The 18,919-nt window shown below is 37.8% G+C and overlaps 1 protein-coding gene across 4 annotated transcripts in view; it reads left to right on the top strand.

The window, feature by feature from the left end:
- The window catches only part of FRS2 (fibroblast growth factor receptor substrate 2), a 61,036-nt gene extending 45,338 nt beyond the window's left edge, over positions 1–15,698 (top strand). For all 4 annotated transcript variants that reach the window (XM_054838047.1, XM_054838064.1, XM_054838055.1 and 1 more), the window contains 4 exons: positions 540–726; positions 3,935–4,093; positions 4,996–5,159; positions 8,063–15,698. In XM_054838047.1, the coding sequence (XP_054694022.1) occupies positions 540–726; positions 3,935–4,093; positions 4,996–5,159; positions 8,063–9,013 (1,461 nt within the window). In that variant the 3' untranslated portion in view covers positions 9,014–15,698. The remainder of the gene's footprint in view (positions 1–539; positions 727–3,934; positions 4,094–4,995; positions 5,160–8,062) is intronic.
- Positions 15,699–18,919: the final 3,221 nt, after the last annotated feature.

The raw sequence follows: 18,919 nt of genomic DNA on the forward strand, positions 1-18,919 counted from the left end.
TTTGTTGACTGTAAAGAGGCAGAAAAAAATAATCTAAAACCATCTGGTGATGCAGCACAGTGCGAGGCTGTACAGGTATGTGAAGGAAGCTTTATCTTGGAGCCCCTTGTCCTTTGTCATTCCTTTCCGCTACTGTAAGTGGGGGTTATATGACAAAGCAAATATTTTTTTTTTTGTAGAAACGGGGTTCTGAAAGATCCCATTAGCTGAGGTATGCCTTATCTCTGTGGAAATACTAGAATAGGTACATAAAGCCAGTTAAAAAAAATTAAACTTAAGAATCTATTCTGTTTTAAATTTCTCCTCAGATTTTATAATAATGTTATGCAGTCTCATTCATATTGCTTTTAAATATGTATTATTTTAATTCTGGGTTGGGGGAGCAAAGGAACTGGTTTGGTGAGGGTTTTTTCCCAAACTTTTACCTTAAGGATCGTAACTTATATGACTTAGTAGATGGAGCGCATCAGTGAAACATTTTTAGTAGTGGTATTGGTGCTCAAAAGAGTACTTAATGCTATTTAACTTCCTTTTTATAGGTTATTAATGTGGATGATGACGGTAATGAACTGGGTTCTGGCATAATGGAACTTACAGACACAGAATTAATTTTGTACACGCGTAAAAGGGACTCTGTAAAATGGCACTACCTCTGTCTCCGTCGCTATGGCTATGACTCAAATCTTTTCTCTTTTGAAAGTGGCCGAAGGTGTCAAACTGGACAAGGTATGTGGAATTTTTGTATATAAAGCTTCTTGGAGATTTATTTGATTTTGGAAGGGGGTTTTGTTTTTAAAAAAGTATGTTTGCCTGTCCTTTGGCAAGGGTTATAAAGGCTATAGTTCTATATGTGAATGGGGTTTCTGGAAAAAAAGTAAGTTACCTTACAAAGAATGGTCTTATAGTAAAATGAGGATTTGAGTTGCACATAGTTTTTGGCATTGTAGGTCTGGAGCACTTCATGTTTGTGTGTGTGTGGATACTTCTGGTCAGCTTTGGAGCTGGTTTTGACAGGGAAGTCCTCCTACCTCAGAGGTTGACTTGGCTTTCAGGGAGGGGCAGTGAAACCTGGAATTGTGGAGAAATCTCCTCAGAATTCAAAGAATTCTCTGTTTTTAGATTTTTAAAAGACTGGAGCACTGGTATGAACTGGATATCTCTATCCTGTTATTGTCTTCAGTAACACACTTGTGTTTCATCCTCTTCCTAAAACAAATACCACTTTCATCCTCAAAGCATGTAAACTCCAGCTATGCTCAGTTATTTTCTGTGTGGCTTTAATTGGAAAAAGATGGTTACCTTTCCCGTTCCCAGATCATGCCTGCCTTGGCCAAGGTTGGCTCCCAGTGAGAAGATTTAGGCTTTTCTCTCTCTCTTCACTGCAGCAGTCCCTGAGGGAATAGCTGCTTTGGGTGGGGTCTCAGCCTCGTTTTGCATCTTTCTACTGTGATGTAGCTGTGTGTAGCTGAAATTCTTATGTATTCATACGTTGTGAAATTAAGTTGCATTCTTATTTTTATTATAGATTTTTAGCATTTACTGGTGTTTTTATCAATAACAACATTTAGCAATTGCATTTTTTTTTTAACTTCACTGTAAAAAAAATCAGGAAGATGAAAGGACTTGGTCATATACAAAGCTGGACAATCTTCATTGTCCAAGCAGAGGTAAGGGCAGACAGGTGTTTTTTGATAAAAGTGTAGAAGGCATTCTCAGTTCATCTCCTAATGAGAAACAGATGTTTTCCAATGTTTTGGTATACTCCATACTAAAGTAAATTTTCAGACTTCTAAGAAGAAAGTAGTAAAGTTTGTTTTGAAGAAAATCACTTTAATTGATTCTGGAGATTTAATTTACTGCTTCTTCTAAACATGTAAAATAGATATAAATAAAATTAAATTGAAAATGCTATTTTGAAGGTTCTTTTCTATGGCCTATTAGGATGTCTGCAAAATTTTCTACCAAGTCTAATTGCTTTCTCTGCTTCCCTCCTAATTTTTTTTTTTTTTTTTAAATAGAGCAGATTAAGCAGTCTGTGTGAGCAGCAACCCTTTCCTCCCTCTTTTGTTTCTTGGCTTCCTTACGTAATATTAAAATACTGCAAATATTGAGGAAAAAAAGAAATCTAGCAGAAAATGTTTTCTTTGCCATTTTGCAATGGAGCATTGTTCCTGAGACCTACACTGGGTTTTGTGGGCACAGTTGCAAAACTTCATCTTCACTTGGTGAGATGACTGAGAAGTTTAATTTGAGAATACCCTGAATACTGCCCAGCAGCTTTTACTGATTGCATTAGTCAGTATTTTTGTTTGTGTTTTCCATTTAATCTCAAATTATATGTATCGATAAGTTGTCAGAATGCACTGATGGTGAAACATTGAGTTTGTGCTAGGTATTTTAAAAACCTTGAAGACATTTTTTGGGAGCACAGCTAATAGATAATTCAGGATAGAAAACTTACTTGGAGGAGCTGGTTTGTCACCATATTGTGTAAGTGACAGATCACATTGTATTTAATGTGAATATATTTAATAAAAATAAAGGTTTCATCAAGTTGTTTTTGCTTGCAGTTTCAGTGCCAATTTGTCTCACCTCATATTTTAAGGAATCAGCAATTTGAAAGTACTTTTTTTTTTTTTTTTTAAACAAAGGAGTAGGGGCAGCTGAATTTCTCAGAAACATACTGGGAGCTTTTTAAAGCTTGTGAACCTAGATTTTTTTTTTTTTCTTTTTTGTCCATTAAGATGTAAGTATCCAGTGGGAATTTTCAGAAAAAAAAGACAAAAAATTAAACATGGACTATTGTACTTGAGCTGGACCATGGGTTGGGGAAGCATAGTAGAAGAAGCTCTACAGCTGCTATGTTGCAAGCATGAAGCTTATTCACTGCACCAGCTGAATAGTAATTGTTGAGCGTCATTCCTCTTAGCCCATTTGGTATATTCCCAGCGGGGCTTTTATGAACTTCTGCCATGTGGAGCATTTCTGGTGGTTCTGATCTGTTACAGTTCTGCGTCCTTAAATAAATACATGATGATAGTAATTGCCAGCACATTAACATAATTGCACTTAGAGAACAAGCTATATAGGTAGGTAGTTTTTAGTAAAGAGTGTTTTAAGATTGTAATACTCGGTTTAAAAAAATGAGCACCTGCACCCACGTTTAACAAGCGTGTCAACTTTAACTTCATGCTTTCAATGGAAGAATAATCCAAAGCTGCGACTTTGCTGGTGAGGGTAAGTTGGGGCGCTCCCTGCTGTTTAAAGGCAAAGTGGCACAATACACACGCAAAATACACGGTATTGCTGCTAACTTTGTGTTCTGTGTCTATCCTTTAGCCTAAAGCAATTGGTTTGTTACTGTCTGTTTCACACAGTTTGTCTTACTAGCTTTTCATTTTAATCTTAAAGAAACAAAACTTTTACCCAGTGTTTAAATCCTTCTTTCCTTTTGTGCAGGTATCTTATTTTTATGGTAATTTAATATAAATTTGGTTTTAAAAATATGACCTTGTAGCACCACAGTAGTTTAATTTAGTGTTTGGGGTTTTTTTTTTTTAGTATTTATTTAACAGGTATTCTTTTTATCAGCTTAAAAAAAAGAAAAAAATCTTGCCCTGTTTTGTGGTTGGTGTTTTTTTTTTTTTTACCCCTCATTTACCACTCAAAACTTAGTTTTGCTTTTAACTGAATCAGTTTTCTGTTCTAATTTTACTTTTGGTGCATGGGAATCTTAGTCTTCTATTAGATAAACACTTCAAAGGTTCTCACAATAATTTTGTGAGTTTTGGTGCAAGAAAAATTTCGTAACACTTTTGCTTATTTAACAGGTATTCATTACATGGATTCCAGTTTTAATGTTTGAAAGTTATATCCATTGTAAGGCATGTTGCTTTTGTTAAAGGATTTTGATTTTTTTCTTGTGCTTTTATAGGAATCTTTGCCTTTAAATGTGCCCGTGCAGAAGAACTATTTAATATGTTGCAAGAGATAATGCAGAATAATAGCATAAACGTGGTAGAAGAACCAGTAGTAGAAAGGAATAATCATCAGACTGAGTTGGAAGCTCCAAGAACTCCTCGAACGCCTACCAGTAAGTACGGTTACACTGTCAGATGACATACCTGAATGTAATGTGGTACTTAGCTTTAAATTAGTTTTCTTTTTAATTACTTAAAGATTTAATGCAAATTAAATGCTATTTTCAGCTAAGAGACTAATTACCAGTAATGTGTTCTCTTGAGGTACTTGCTGAGGATTCTCTTTCGAGAATCTTAAGTCTTGGGAGCAAAACTGTGCTATGGTCAAGTTCCTCAGCTTTAAGAAATAAGCTTTGGGAACTTAGTTGTTGCATAAGAACACTGCTTCAGTATATACCTATTTAATGGCTTTATAATATATCACCATGTTTTACTTGTAGCATTTCTGAGAAATGTTAATGTTGGGCAATGCTCCAACCTTTTTATTAGGAAAAAAAGTAGTAGTAATATCACATCAATAAGTGGGTTTGGAATCTTTCTTTTGCTGTGGGTAGATGGCTGGCTAGTGTGAAATCCTTTCAAAAATACTGGTGGATTTTAATGTAATCCCAGGCAGATGGCTTGATATTTGAAACTAGGAATTCCAGGTTATTCATTATTTATAAGAAAAACAGAAAGCCTAAGTAAATAAGTCCCTGTTTGTTAGGGAGACATGTTGTTAATGGTAGAAAGAGAAGTTGGATAGGGAGTTTACTGGGAGGGCTGTGATGCGCAGTACACCTAGATTTCAGTGATTGTTTCAGACATGTTTCCCAGTAAGTACTGGGATGCCATACTCTGCAATTTGCTTTCCCTTTCCTTCCCCCCAGCAAAATTGAGTCTTGTGAATATTTAAATGTTTTCCATATTTTAATTTCTCTTTTGAAAATCAAAAATGAAGCTATAAAGCATCTTACTCATATACAGTAAAATGTTCTATTTTAATATGGTTTTGCTTGTTTTCTGATTGAATCAGCTCCTGGGTTCATTGCACAAAGTTTACCTAACGGCTATCCCAGATATCCATCTTTTGGAGATACTTCATCACATCCTTCCAGCAGACATCCTTCTGTCGGAAGTGCACGCCTCCCCTCTGTCGGTGAAGAATCAACACATCCTTTACTTGTAGCAGAGGAGCAAGTGGGTATTTTTTTTTTCCCCTCATGTAATTTAGGTTCTATATTAGTTCAAATTTTTCTAATGCTTGTTCTGTAGGCTTTCATTTGTGTTTCTCAGTATCACATGTAATGTATTTCTACTGTATGTTAATTGTGTCAGAAAAGTGTTTGCTTTGCCTCTTTAAAACGATACTTTGTAGGATAGCTTGCTGAGGAAGAGTAACTATTTTAAGTTACTCTTCATATTTATATACAAATAAAGATATAGAAAGTATGTATTTGCATATACTCTTTTCAAAAATTTCAGTAGTTATTTTTAAACACATAAATGATACTTTATAATGAGAGATCCTGGTCAAAAATATTTTTTACATGTAAGTCGTCTATTTGGCGAATAGAAATCATGGAATAATTTTGGTTAGAAAGGACCTTTATAGTCCTCTAGGTCAAATTTTAAAGTAAAAGGTGGCCGCACAGAGTCTTGTCCTGTCATGCTTTGAATACTCCAAACAAGGGGATTTCATGGTGTCTCTGAGCCACGTGTTCCAGTGTTTGACCACCTTCATTGTGAAAGCATTTCTCCCTAATATGTAATCAGGTTTTTTCCTGTTACAGCTGGTGTCCATTGCCCCTTAGCCTTTTGCTGAACATCTACAAAAAGGGTCTGGCTCTGTCTTTTCTTTATCCGTTAGGTAGTTGAAAACAGCTATGAGGTGGTTTCCTGGCCCTCTCTTAAGACTGAACAAGGATGGCTCTCAGCTTTTCCTTGTATGTCACATGCTGCAGCCTCTCTAATCATGGCCCTCCACTGGACTTGCTCCAGTATGGTGATGCCTGTCATGTACTTCAGTCTCACAAGTGCTGAACTGATGGTAATAACCGCTTTTCTTAACCTACTGGCTGTGCTTTTGCTAACGAAATCCAGTGCACATTTGATTTTCATTGCTGCAAGGGCACGCTGCTGGCTCACATTCAGCTTACCATCCACCTGGACCCCTGGTGCTTTTCTGTAAGGCTTTTTTCAAATCAGTGGGTGCCTAGCCTGTACTGTTGGTGATGTTCCATACCAGGCACTGGACTTTGCATTTGCTGTTGTTGAACTTCACAAGGTTTCTATGATGTCAGTTCTCCAAGCTGCTGAGAACTCTCTCAGTGGAAACCGTACCAGTCTGGGATAGACTGAAAACTTTCAGAGGGTGTGTTCTACCTCATCATTCAGGTTGCTGATGAAAATGTTAGTCAAGTTTAATAAAATGTAATGTGGTTTTGGAAGACTCTCGTGTGCAACAAGAAAGTGTTGGTAACCAGAACAAAGTGCAGTGAACTGTCTTGCGGGAAGGGATTTGTTAGGAGCCCTCACAGAAGAGTCCAAGTGTTAGTTTTGGGAGTTATTGAAGAGTAAATGAAATTAAAGAATCAGTGTAGGAGTCAAGTGAGCTGTAAATAACACTTCAGGTTGTAGAGCTTGACAGAGAAGTTGGGAAGGCTAGATGCCTGCTGCTGTAAAATACTACTTTTGCTGTTTGGGTATCCAGACAGAATTAAAATTTAGAGGAGGAATCCATTACTCCAGGCTTTTCTGTTGTCCTGGTTTCGGCAGAGGTGGAGTCAATTTTCTTCCTAGCAGCCGGTATAGTGCTGTGGTTTGGATTTAAGATGAGAATAACATTGATAACACGCTGATGTTTTAGTTGTTGCCAAGCAGTCAAGGACTGTTCAGCTTCTCATACTGATCATACTCACACCAGAAGGTGAGGGGTGCCCAAGAAGCTGGGAGGGGACACAGCCAGGGCAGCTGACCCAAACTGGCCAAAGGGATATTCCATACCATATTGAGGTTATGCTCCATATATAACTGGAGGTTGGCCAGGAAGCAGCGTGTCTCAGGAACTGAATATTGGCTTTGGGTGGTAAGCAATTGTGCTGTTCATCACTTGTTTTGTATATTTATTTATTATTGTTCTCTTCCTTTTCTGTCTTATTACTCAACCCCCAAGTTTTACCTCCTTTTTTTTTTTTTTCCTTCTTTTTTTTCCCCTTTTCAATTCTTTCCTACATCCTGCTTGGGGGAGGAGGTAGTGAATGAACAGCTGTATGGTTGTTGTAGCTGCCTGCCGGCTTAAACCACAACACCCATTCAGCCTTGTGTTGATCTATCGTGGGAACTTGGAGGGATAAACTAGTGGTGTATTCCTGCCTTTCCTAGTGGCATCTGATGCTAACTCCTGCTCGTTTTTAATTCTGACTGCCACAGTTCATATGGAATTGTGTATTTTTCTACTTCAGTTTCTGGTATTAGGAGGCTTTTGGCTCTTGAATAAAAAATGGACTGTTCTTCCAGTAGAGTCAACCTCTCTTCTCATTGCTTGAGTAGTTCACAAGGGGAGATCCTGGGGCATTTTAGGTCTTTTTTGGGGGGTTTGGTTTTTTTTTTAATGGGCAGTAAATTTCCCTTGCAGTGTGGGAATTACAAAGATAAATTTAGCCAAAGCAATTATTGAGTTGTTGGTCACTGTCATGGTAAGGGACAACAAAGCAGAGCTCAGCTTCACTGATTTGTCCAAGTGAACTAATGAGCGAAGTTAGAGCAGCCCTGGTGGAATAGAACCTGAAAAGCTGTAGCTAGAGCACAACTGAGATAAAATATCAAACCAAAGGAATTATTAATGTAGGATGTAAATTCTCTTCTTTTGTTAGAGTCACATTAACAAAACCAACAACAAAATTTCAGGGGAAAAAACCTGAGGACAGCTCAGCAAAATGTGAGAGAGATGACCTTTGCTCTTAAACAGCTGCTATCATGAGATTTGGTTTTCAGGTTTTTTGATTAGAAAAGTGGGGAGTTAAGAAGGAAAGAAATTTTGAGGGGGGGAAAAAGGCACAAATAGCATTTGAATTTCCTTTTTTTTTTTCTTCCCCTTTTAGGTGCACACTTATGTCAACACTACTGGGGTACAAGAGGAAAGAAAAAATCGATCAAGTGTGCATGCGCCACTGGAATCAAAGCTTTCAAACACTGAAACAACTAAAGTGAAAGAAGATCAAATGTGTACTGATGACAGGGATGCTCAGGTTCTCCTGGAGCCTGAAGGAGTCAAGTTTGTTTTAGGACCAACACCTGTTCAAAGGCAGTTAATGGAAAGAGAGAAACTGGAGCAACTTGGGAGAGACCAAGTTAGTGGCAGCAGCACAAACAACACTGAATGGGACACTGGGTATGACAGTGATGAACGTAGAGAAACGCCATCTGGTAATAAATTGGTGTATGAAAATATAAATAGGTTATCAATCCCTAGTGCCTCAGGGGTCAGGAGAGGTCGTTTGACATCAACCAGTACCTCAGACACCCAGAACATTAACAACTCTGCTCAGAGGAGAACTGCGCTGTTGAACTATGAGAACTTGCCATCCTTGCCTCCTGTTTGGGAAGCCCGCAAGCTGAGTAGAGATGAAGATGACAGTTTAGGACCAAAGACCCCATCTCTGAATGGCTACCACAATAACCTAGATCCAATGCATAATTATGTCAATACAGAGAATGTAACAGTACCAGCAAGTGCTCATAAAGTAGAATTTACACGACGTCGGGACTGTACCCCAACAGTCTTTAACTTTGACATTAGGCGTCCAAGTTTAGAACACAGGCAGCTCAACTACATACAGGTTGACTTGGAAGGTGGTAGTGACTCCGACAACCCTCAGACTCCAAAAACCCCCACCACTCCACTTCCGCAAACTCCAACCAGGCGCACAGAGCTGTATGCTGTGATAGACATTGAAAGAACTGCTGCTATGTCAAGCTTGCAAAAAGCACTGCCCCGAGATGATGGTACTTCTAGGAAAACTAGACATAACAGTACTGACCTGCCTATGTGAGCCTGGGAAGCATTAAATCATTTGCACCTTTTGTGAAGTTTATAAAATTGAAGATGCAAATACATTGCATTTCTTAACACTAACGCCTTTTATAGACTAATAGAACTTTTTCTGCATACTTCATGTACTTGTCTAACTAAAGGGAATTAATGTAGAGCAAGTATTCATTTAAGTAACACAATTTCATTCTACAGTAGTAGTAATTACTGCATAGCAGCATCACCACCTTTCACAGTGCCTCTTTAAATTGATTAGAGTCTGAGTGACATGCCAGTTTTGAATTTATAAATATTCTGATCTGGTGCCTATACTCGTTAATGACATTTATAACACTTTTTAAAGCCTCTTGATATGTGCATTATTAGCAGGTAAACCTAATCTTTCAAGATACCTATCTTATGTTCATTCCTCATTGAAGTGGCTCCTCCAGAATGAAATGTATGTAATGCATTAATTCACTCAGTTTGATGTACACAAGATGTATTGGTTCATCTCAAGGGATATAAACACCACACCTTTTTTGTCTTTTTTTTTTTTTTTTTAAGACCTGGGCAAGACCTGGGCAAGAAGGCCTCTAATTCTGAATAGTTTTCTTAACATGTGTGATATTTGAGAGGTCACATCAAAGTTCATTGACCAGAGCTATAAACGCAACTAAACCCAGCCTTCAGCTCCTTACACTAGAAGAGAATTCCGAGTGGTGTATCAAGTTCCTTGTGAAATCTGACAGAATTTTAATCTCATTAGAGTTTTGGGATTTTTTTTTTTGTGAAGGAATTCACAGGATAGCTGTATGAATTAAGGCTCTCTTGTCATTTCTTAGTTCAGTGTGCCTTCCTTTCTTTGCATTTGTGTGTTTTTTATCTGTTCCATAATGTCTTGGTTTAAAAGTCAAAATTTTGTACATAGCTTTAATTATTGTTCAGGGTCATTTACGTGTTTGTCTCTCTGCATTTGACAAAGACAGACTCTGGAAGGTCAAATGGTTGTCTTTGTCCAGTGTTCTACTTTTTTATGCCTGACAGAAATATCCCAGCTCTCCAGCAGCATGCATTATTGCACAACTGGAAAGGTTTATTATGCAGTTATTGTCTTCCTCTAAAGCATCAGACACAGGTTACACGGGAGGCAGGGTACTGGACTTGATAGTTCTTTACAGAAAATTGTACATTCTAGCAATGTGCATCCATAGTTGATAGTATACTTTAATTTAGAAAGATATGTAGTAAATTATCTGAAGGTAGTATTATCTACGAGCATACTACTTTTCCTTTTGCAGTTGGTGAACTTGGTTACAATGATGGCTGCTCAGTGTTACAGGTACATCCACATCCAGGTAGAATGTTGTTTGTTGAATATGCCAAATGCACCCTTAGCAGAAGTTTTGGGTTTGGTTGGTTGGTTTGGTGTTTTTTTTTTTTTTAATACTCTGAATAATTTTAGAATTCTGGCAGTATTGCAGGTGCACCTTGGTACTAGCAGCAGAAGAGGTTACTGTTGAGCCTGTGATTGCAAAGGAACTGACACTTGTCTGAACTGGTGTGATGTAAAATAACCCTTGAACTGTGAGTTAGGAAAAACATGCAAGAAAAGCCATTTGGAGATCTGAAAAAGAATTAAGGGTCTTCATGCAATATTTGAATTGAAGTTTTATAAAAAACAAGCTACAATTATTTTCAGTCTTTTAAATCAGAGTGTATTCCTGTTCCTTTCTTATCTTTTTCTTTGGTTTTCTCTCAGTTTAGTAGTGGCAGCAGTGGTAGCACCTGAAATACATGTGTCTTGCCACACACCATCAAGGGATACCGGGCAACCTTTGCTCTGACCTTCATTATTCTTTACAGACTGTATGGTACTAAAATACCAGATGCACAAAGAACAAAATTTGCAGAAGTAAAAGAAAAAGATGGGAGTCATTGAGACCATTATGAGGAACTTAAATGAGATTTAAAAAAAACCCTTATTAATGATTTCACGGTCAACCTATGCTTACTCTTGTGATGGACCCATTGACTTGTGGGGAGATCTTGGTACTCAAGAAGGTAATGACTACCTAGAGCTAGATATTTTACAGGTCTGCAGTGTTAGTGCTCCTTCACGTCTTTGCCATTGCCTCACCTTACGCTATGGACCAGTCTTGGTCTGTACTGAAGAGAAATTGCCAGGTATTGCAAAATAATACTTACTGGGTTCGTGATACTGGTGTCGTTCTTGTTCTTAGCATATAGCTCACTTAAGTTTGTGAGCCAAACTAATGCTTCAGCATGTGTTTTGAGGCAAATGTGTTTGATCTAGCTAGCTGCCTAGAAATACTTGGTCCTCATCTGTATAGTATGGGTGTTTCAGAAATACTAATTAATTGGACCCTTAAAACACACCTGTGAGGCAGGGAAGTAATAATCTGAATTGACAAATAGGGAAACAGAGGCTTCAGGTAGATCTTAAGTGACTTGCTGAAATTACACCAACCAGCCGTATCCCTCTTTAGTTCTGGGGCACTGTCCTAATAGCCTCAGATATGAGGGATGGTCTGAGTAATACTTTTTTTATGTTGCAAGTTTCGCAATACTTCATAGGGGGTGTTTTCTTAGCTCTGGTCCCCAGAATTGAGAACATACTGAAATTTCAACTTTCTGTAGCCTTAATTATATTAACAAGTCTGATGATGTATTTTCCAGATTTATTTTTTTACCCTCTTACATTTTACAGGTGGGATAATACTTTCTCATTTTGTGTACACTGCAAAGATACTGGGTAATCCCCATTACCTGTGCTACTCATCTTTAGCATTCCTTATTTTCTGCCCCTTGAAGTAGATGTAGTTGCAATGCACTTTACCCTTTAAGACTTGGTAAATATTTTTTAATTCAGTCTCCTTAAAGGCTGGGATGTTAGGTTTAGCATCTGTAATGTAGGATTCAGTTTTCAGCTGAAATCTCTCCACAGCATTTAGATCATATTTATTTTGGGCCCAGAAGTGTGTAAAGTGAGAAACTACCAATATTTAACCATTTTCTGTAGTAACTGAGACGTGAAGTTTACATAAACTAGGTCCTGCAAAAATCACGGCATCTCTATCACTTCTAACTTTCGTGCATAACACATAATTGGCTGCTACCCTTCAAGCACATTTGACAAGGGAAAGCCTTTAACTGTAGGTATTCCTTAATGCAATGGGAAAGACATACATTAGTGTATCTTTTAAACAAGGACACTGAGTTGATAAAAAAGATGAAACAGCGACCAAAAGTACATAACGAAGATGGTACTAGAAATACAGTTGGTGAGAATTTAATCCATTGGTTATATCAGGAAAATATATTTTTTCTCAAATTGATTTCAAGAGGAGGGGCATTTGTTTTAATTTTGTGATGTTTCTTGGTGACTCCATAAAACAATATAAAGACTATTCTGAAAACCTTAACTCTCATGAGAACATTTTTTGTTTCCCCGGTAAATGTTTTGCATGTGACAGGGGTTGAATGTAATGGTGTGTGTTGAAGCCCTATTCCTGTTCCTATTAAAGTCTACAGAACTTTTATAGAAATCTTAAGTATTCAAATGACATTTAATATCATAAACTGTTTCATTTCCCCCCTAGATGTTTGGATAGTTGTGCATGTATATTTACACCTCTGACTAGGGCTTGGGTGTAAAAAGGGCCACAGAAAGGTGTAAGTTGTACAAAGTCCAAACCAATGTCAAAACAGGGCTGGTCTTTTGCAGGTGACAGACCAGCAGTTGATTTTGCTGTTTTTTTAACAGCATGTATCGGCTCCAAATCTGCCTATCCTTGGTTTTGTTTTATATTTAACCACTTCTCAATGAGACAGAGTTATGAGAGAGCAGATTGTCTTTATTCACTGTCAGTGAAGTAAAAATGCAAGTTCTAATTAATGTCAGTTACTACTTTGAGCATATAATGATGTATCTGATTTGGACCTCTATTTCTAAGCAGTATTCTCTTTGTGTAAGGTGGGATCAATGGTGAAATTCCATTTCTGCACTGTACTAATTTATTTAATGGCTGCAAAGAAGATGAAACTGATTTAGTAGGACCTAATAGTGGACTGAAACCTGAAATTCTCCTATTTCCCCTAAAGAAGTTTGGTCCTTTGGTTTGATAGATAGAATTAGGTATTTTTGGAATTTAATTGTAAGATCTTTCCCATCTTTTCCTTGAGGTAGCAATTCAGGCATTTATATTTGACAGTATTTACTTAATATAAACATGAGTTCATTTATGATATCTTTATTTTAAATTCATATACACTCCAAAAGAAAATTCAGGAGCAATTCCACCACAAAAAACTGCGTTAAGATGGAGTCAAGGTTGCTGATGTCCTTCTTTCAGAGCATACATAAGAGACAAGAGTTTGTAAGGTTCTTCTGCAATATTTAGGAATTACTTCCTCTCTTCGATGAGATAAGTGAATAAGAAAAAACCCAAACAACTTAGCAGCTGTAACTCTGACCATGTATACGTTATTTCTTGTGATACTGTGCTGTAAGGTATGTGACTAAGTCTGTCAGATGTCTTATGAGGATATTATCCTAACACAGTGTTTACTCCAGATTAACGCAGTATTTTGTTTGGAAATATGTAGGTGTACAGATAGAATATGAGAGATAAAGTTACCTTTAAAGTTGATGAAACAAGTGTTGGACATTTCTATATTTTTATATATTACAAAGGGCATTTTGAATTTTTCTTGCAGTTTTAGTAATTATTTAGTGTGGTAATATACATATATTGTGACAACATTTTCTGCTATATCCATTACTTTGGTGTAATTCTATTTTATGTAGCAAATATGTGTATATACAAAGGAGATTATGTAAAAAATATGAATAAGAAATAGGCTCGAACCCTTCAGAACAGGGACCATCTTCCTCTGTGTCTGCAAAGTACTTAATGCCTTGGGGGCCCAGCCACAGCTCACGTCTGAGACCCGTGGTGTCCGAATTTCCAAGTGATGAGCGTGGAGGAGCAGCTCCTCTGCTTTCCACGAGAAGCCTTAGTAGAAAAGGTGCCGTGAAGCTCACCTTGCCACTCCCTGGTGGTGGGGCTGTGCTCTGCGTGGCCATTCCCAATGCCACCTGCCAACAACCCGGAGAGCCCAGAGTCCGTGTGTTTGTTTGCTCCAGTCCTTCGCTTTGGCAGTAAGAAAGGGAGTCTGTGGTAGGAGCTTTGATGTCATCAGAGGAATCTTCCTTGTTAGCAGGACGATCCTTCCAGAGCTTGTTCAGGCCTCACGTAGCGTCCTTTGAAGCCAAACAAATGATTTGTGTTGACTTCAAGGGTCACTGGATGTGTTCCTGCAAGATCAAGTTCTGCTGACGTAACAGCTCTGTTACACCTGAGGACCTGGTTGGTCAAGTTCTTCAGGAATGGTCTAAAAATACTGTAAAAATATAAATATATTTAATTACATGTACTGAAAAAAAAATCCTATTTGTTGTGGTCAGAGTTCAGATTCCTATGTGAATTTTGATTTCTTAGTCATACTTGCATATATATTGCTTTAACTATTATGTATGAAAGAGGAAGTGATTCTAAAGTGTGTGAAAGATCAGGATTACACCTGTTTTTTAACAGTTATGTTATTTAGGAATGGATGTCAGCAAATTTAACTCCATATTAATGCAGTTTTTTTGCATTAGAATATGTGTGTATATCATACACCCACATTTTATATATAATATATTATATATTTGGTACTAACTTTGTATTTTCCCTGAAATTTTGCCAAATCTCAAACACAGATGTTCTCACTTGTAAGACTTTGGTACTTAATAACTGAATGTATAAGAAATACTCTGGTATGAAAGGAAAGAGTGTTGTATGGTGTCCCACAATACAGATGTCTCCACCAGCAGGCACGTTGCCTTTTTCACATCTCGCTTCGTTGCAGCATCACCTTTCGTCTCCTGAAAAAGTCTGTGATTTTTAACTAAACTGCAGACCTGCCGTTACAGTACAGCTGAATACCGTGCTAGCATGAAAGCTGACTGGTAGTAGTAAGAATACAATAGTCACCAGTGTGCCACAAATGCATTTATTAAATGCAGAAATAGACATTTCTACAAAGGCCAAAATCTTATGTTGTATGTTCCTTTCTTGTCATTACATTGTATGATATTGTAAGATTATTGTATGTCCTAATTTGCATTATAAAATGTTTTTTCCTACTTAAAGGCATAAATATAGCAACTTTGTATAAAGGTAGCTTTCTAGATTTTTATTTCTTTTATATAAAAAAGTCTAAACAGTGGGAGTACCATTGCCAAATTGTTTATAAAATTACAATTAATTTGCCCTGTTCAGTGAATTTGTTTTTACAAACATTCCATCTGGGTTTTTTTTACAAACATTCTTTTATGAAAAAAGTGATATTATACTATGCAGAAAGAGTGTATTTTTATGCCATTCCACATTAATCTTAAAAAAAATAATTTCACTTATTCTAAGCTGTCATTATTGGGAAAGCTTACCAAATGTGCATTTTTTAAAAATGTATTATGTATTATGACAACATTTTTCCCCTTTACCAGTGCCAACTTCATTTGGAAAAAATAAAATAATTGTAGCATGGCAATAAACTATTGATTTTACATTGAAAATCGTCCGTGGGCTACTTCAATATTTCACAGTATTAGTGTCACTGTCTTGTATTTCATTAGTAAAAGTTTCTTTGCTTCTCTTTAAATCGTTGCTTCAGGTACCCATCTGCTTCTTCCCAGCCGCCCCCGCCCCCCTTGTATTCCACTCATATTTTTAGTAGTGGTAAAGAAACCAACCCCCAAAAAACTCCAAATAAAAAAACACAAAAAAACCAAAACAGAACATGATGACCTGGAGTCTGTAAATTGTAAATTTTTTCTCCAAGTTTTTGTTTCATTTCTACTAGTGTTCTGTCACATCTTTCTCCTGTATGTACACTGAGCTGCTTTTTTTTTGTTGTGGTAGTACTGTTGCTATTGACTACTGGCTAGTGAATCGCATGGCAGCAGTTTGAATGTGCTCCTTTCTCGGGCATTAAATGGCTGAGATTTCACAGAGGCCAAATGGACTTTGTTATCAAGTACTGATAAATTCAGAAAGGAAGTAATAAGAAAATACAAGATGGAAGTCCTGTCCAGGTGGCCTTTTTGCTTTCTTCTGGAGACTACAAAATAAGGTGATGATTTATCAGAATTAAGTATTTCTTCTTTTCTCCCTCCCAAGTCACTGTTTGTAAGGCATAATTTCAATAAAGATGTTTCTAGTCAACAAAGGAACAAAACCCTAAAAATGTCAGATGTTTCATCTTCAGAACCCCTTAAGAAACAACATTAAGTGGTGCTTGCAGTGCGTTGGTCAGGTAACTCGGACGTCTGAAAACTCAGTTCTCAAGAATGTGTTCATATCTCTGGCCAACAGCTTTGCAGCTTTCCTGACGGGAATGGCTGCTTGGCAGTCCATCATGCTTCACATTTCCATACTAATATGATACAGAGCTCTGTGGAAACTTTGGTTCTTTGTACCTTCATTTCAAATAGAAAGGCATCTTTCCAGTAATGTTTTCAAAAATGCTTGAGTGTACTAGTTCTGATGTGACAGTAGGTAAAATATATGCAGTTAGAGAATTAATTGCTAGCAATAGTATAAAACATCATGCAACTGATATAACTGATTCCAATTCAGATATGCATGTCTCGCATTCTTGACGCAATTGATGCTTTGTTCTAAAATAAAATTTTGAAGCTGGCTCAAAGTAGGTGGCATTAAGCAGCCAAGCATTAGAAGGCTGACCCTCCAGCCAGATGTGCCTAGTACTAGGATTTCCAGTAATTATAGAAACTGGCTTTGGTAAAATTCCTGTACGTAAATCACAATAATACATCTGTTAATTTTCAGTTGGGAGCACCTAAAGAGTTGGATTTTTTGAAGAGTCTCTGTTTTCCTTCTATTCCTTCCATTCCTATCTGCTCAGAGGCTTAAGTGACTGGTTTGATTGAAGTTAAACCTCAAATTAGATGCTGTGATGGGTGACTGCATTAGTGGTCCTGGAGAAAACAGGGAACAGTTGCTACTCTATTATTCATAGAATCATAGAATGGTTTGGGTTGGAAGGGACCTTAAAGATCATCTAGTTCCAACCCCCCTGCTGCAGGCAGGAACACCCTCCGCTAGACCACTGATGCAACTAATCAGGTCCCATGGACTTGTGCACCTTCAGGTTCCTTAGATATTCTCGAACCTGATTTTCTCCTACAGTGGGCGGTTCTGCATTCTCCCAGTCCCTGCCTTCTGTGACCTGGGCAGTGTGGCTCAAGCATTTGCCAGTGAAGACTGAGGCGAAGTAGTCATTGAGTACCTCAGCCTTCTCCATATCCTGGGTAACCAGGTCACCCGTTTCATTCTGGAGGGGACCCACATTTTCCCTCATCCTCCTTTTCTCACTGACATGCCTATAGAAGCTTTTCTTGTTGTCCTTGACATCCCTGGCCAGACTAATTTCTATCAGGGCTTTGGCTTTCCTAACCTGACCCCTGGCTGCTCGGACAATTTCTCTGTATTCTTCCCAGGCTGCCTGCCCTTGCTTCCACCCTCTGTAGGCTTCCTTTTTTTGTTTGACTTTGCCCAGGAGCTCCTTGTTCATCCATGGGGGCCTCTTGGTTCCTCTTTGTTGGGATGCATCGCTCCTGAGCTTGGAGGACTTGACCCTTGAATATTAGCCAGCTGTCTTGGGCCCCTCTTCCTTCCAGGGCTTTTGTATTCTACCAAGCAGATCCGTGAAGAGGCCAAAGTCTGCTCTCTTGAAGTCCAGGATAGTGAGCTTGCTGCACGCTCTCCTCACTGCCCTGAGGATCCTGAATTCCTACAGCATTAATACCTCGGCTGTAAGCAGAAAGTCTTGATCTGAATTAAAGTGCTATCAGTAGATAGTGAGGCACATTGAGGTCTGATAGAGAACTCATCCCTGAGCAACCAAGTCTGTGCTTCGCTGAGCTGTCCCATGTGTTGAATGGTCTTTGGGGATGAAACATGCTCCGTTTCTTAAACTTGAAAGAGATGAGGTGATTTACAAACTATGAAAATATTTTATTTTATGAATATATTAAAATGAGGCACTTTTTCATTTTTCCTTCACTTATACACAGTGTGATCTTAAAAATCGCCATGGGCACAACAGAGGTGAGGGGACTGCGCAGTTGGAAGCGAGAGGCAGGAATCTAGAACTAGCGCTGCTGCTGGGCTCTTCCTATTTGGGTGTCACTGCTTTTACACATTACAAATCATAGCTTAGCAATAGTCAAAAGCCCCTTAAACAAACTTACAAATTTGCTATACTAAGTTTTTCTATGGGCATTTGATCTTCCAAAGGCCATAACTCAGTTAATAGTCCGTGGCGCTTTAAAATCTTTTTGCCCCCCCCCAGCTCACACCACAGTAGCAGCAATTGTGAATTAAAACAAAATATTAGTTCAGTGCAAATTTTTACGAATGCTCTAATTCTGAGATAAAAAGTTAACGCTGTTTTATTTGGGTTATTAGCCTAGCCAAAACTTAAGATACTTTTCTACATAACCACGAGGGAAACTGAAAATGTTAAAATTTAGTACTCTAGTTTTCAGAACAAGGTTAGGAGAGATAACATATCTAACTCTCTGAAGAAAACAAAGCAAAAAGTCCAAAGAACTCAAGAACAATACTAACCAGGTATCGACATACTAAAATCCAGAGAGAAATGTGAAAGTTGGCAGAGTTAATTATGTTCTTTCTTGTTGTTTCCACTGGGATAGATACCTGTCTTTGGCCAGTTTGAATCTAGAACAGCTTTGCATATATCCCAAGAGATTTGCATCTGGCAGCAAGAAGAGGAATAGCAGCTGGAATTAAATCTTGAGGAACAAGTCATA

This window comes from Grus americana, chromosome 1, assembly GCF_028858705.1.
Source record: "Grus americana isolate bGruAme1 chromosome 1, bGruAme1.mat, whole genome shotgun sequence".
In the NCBI taxonomy this organism is placed as follows: Eukaryota; Metazoa; Chordata; class Aves; order Gruiformes; family Gruidae; genus Grus; species Grus americana.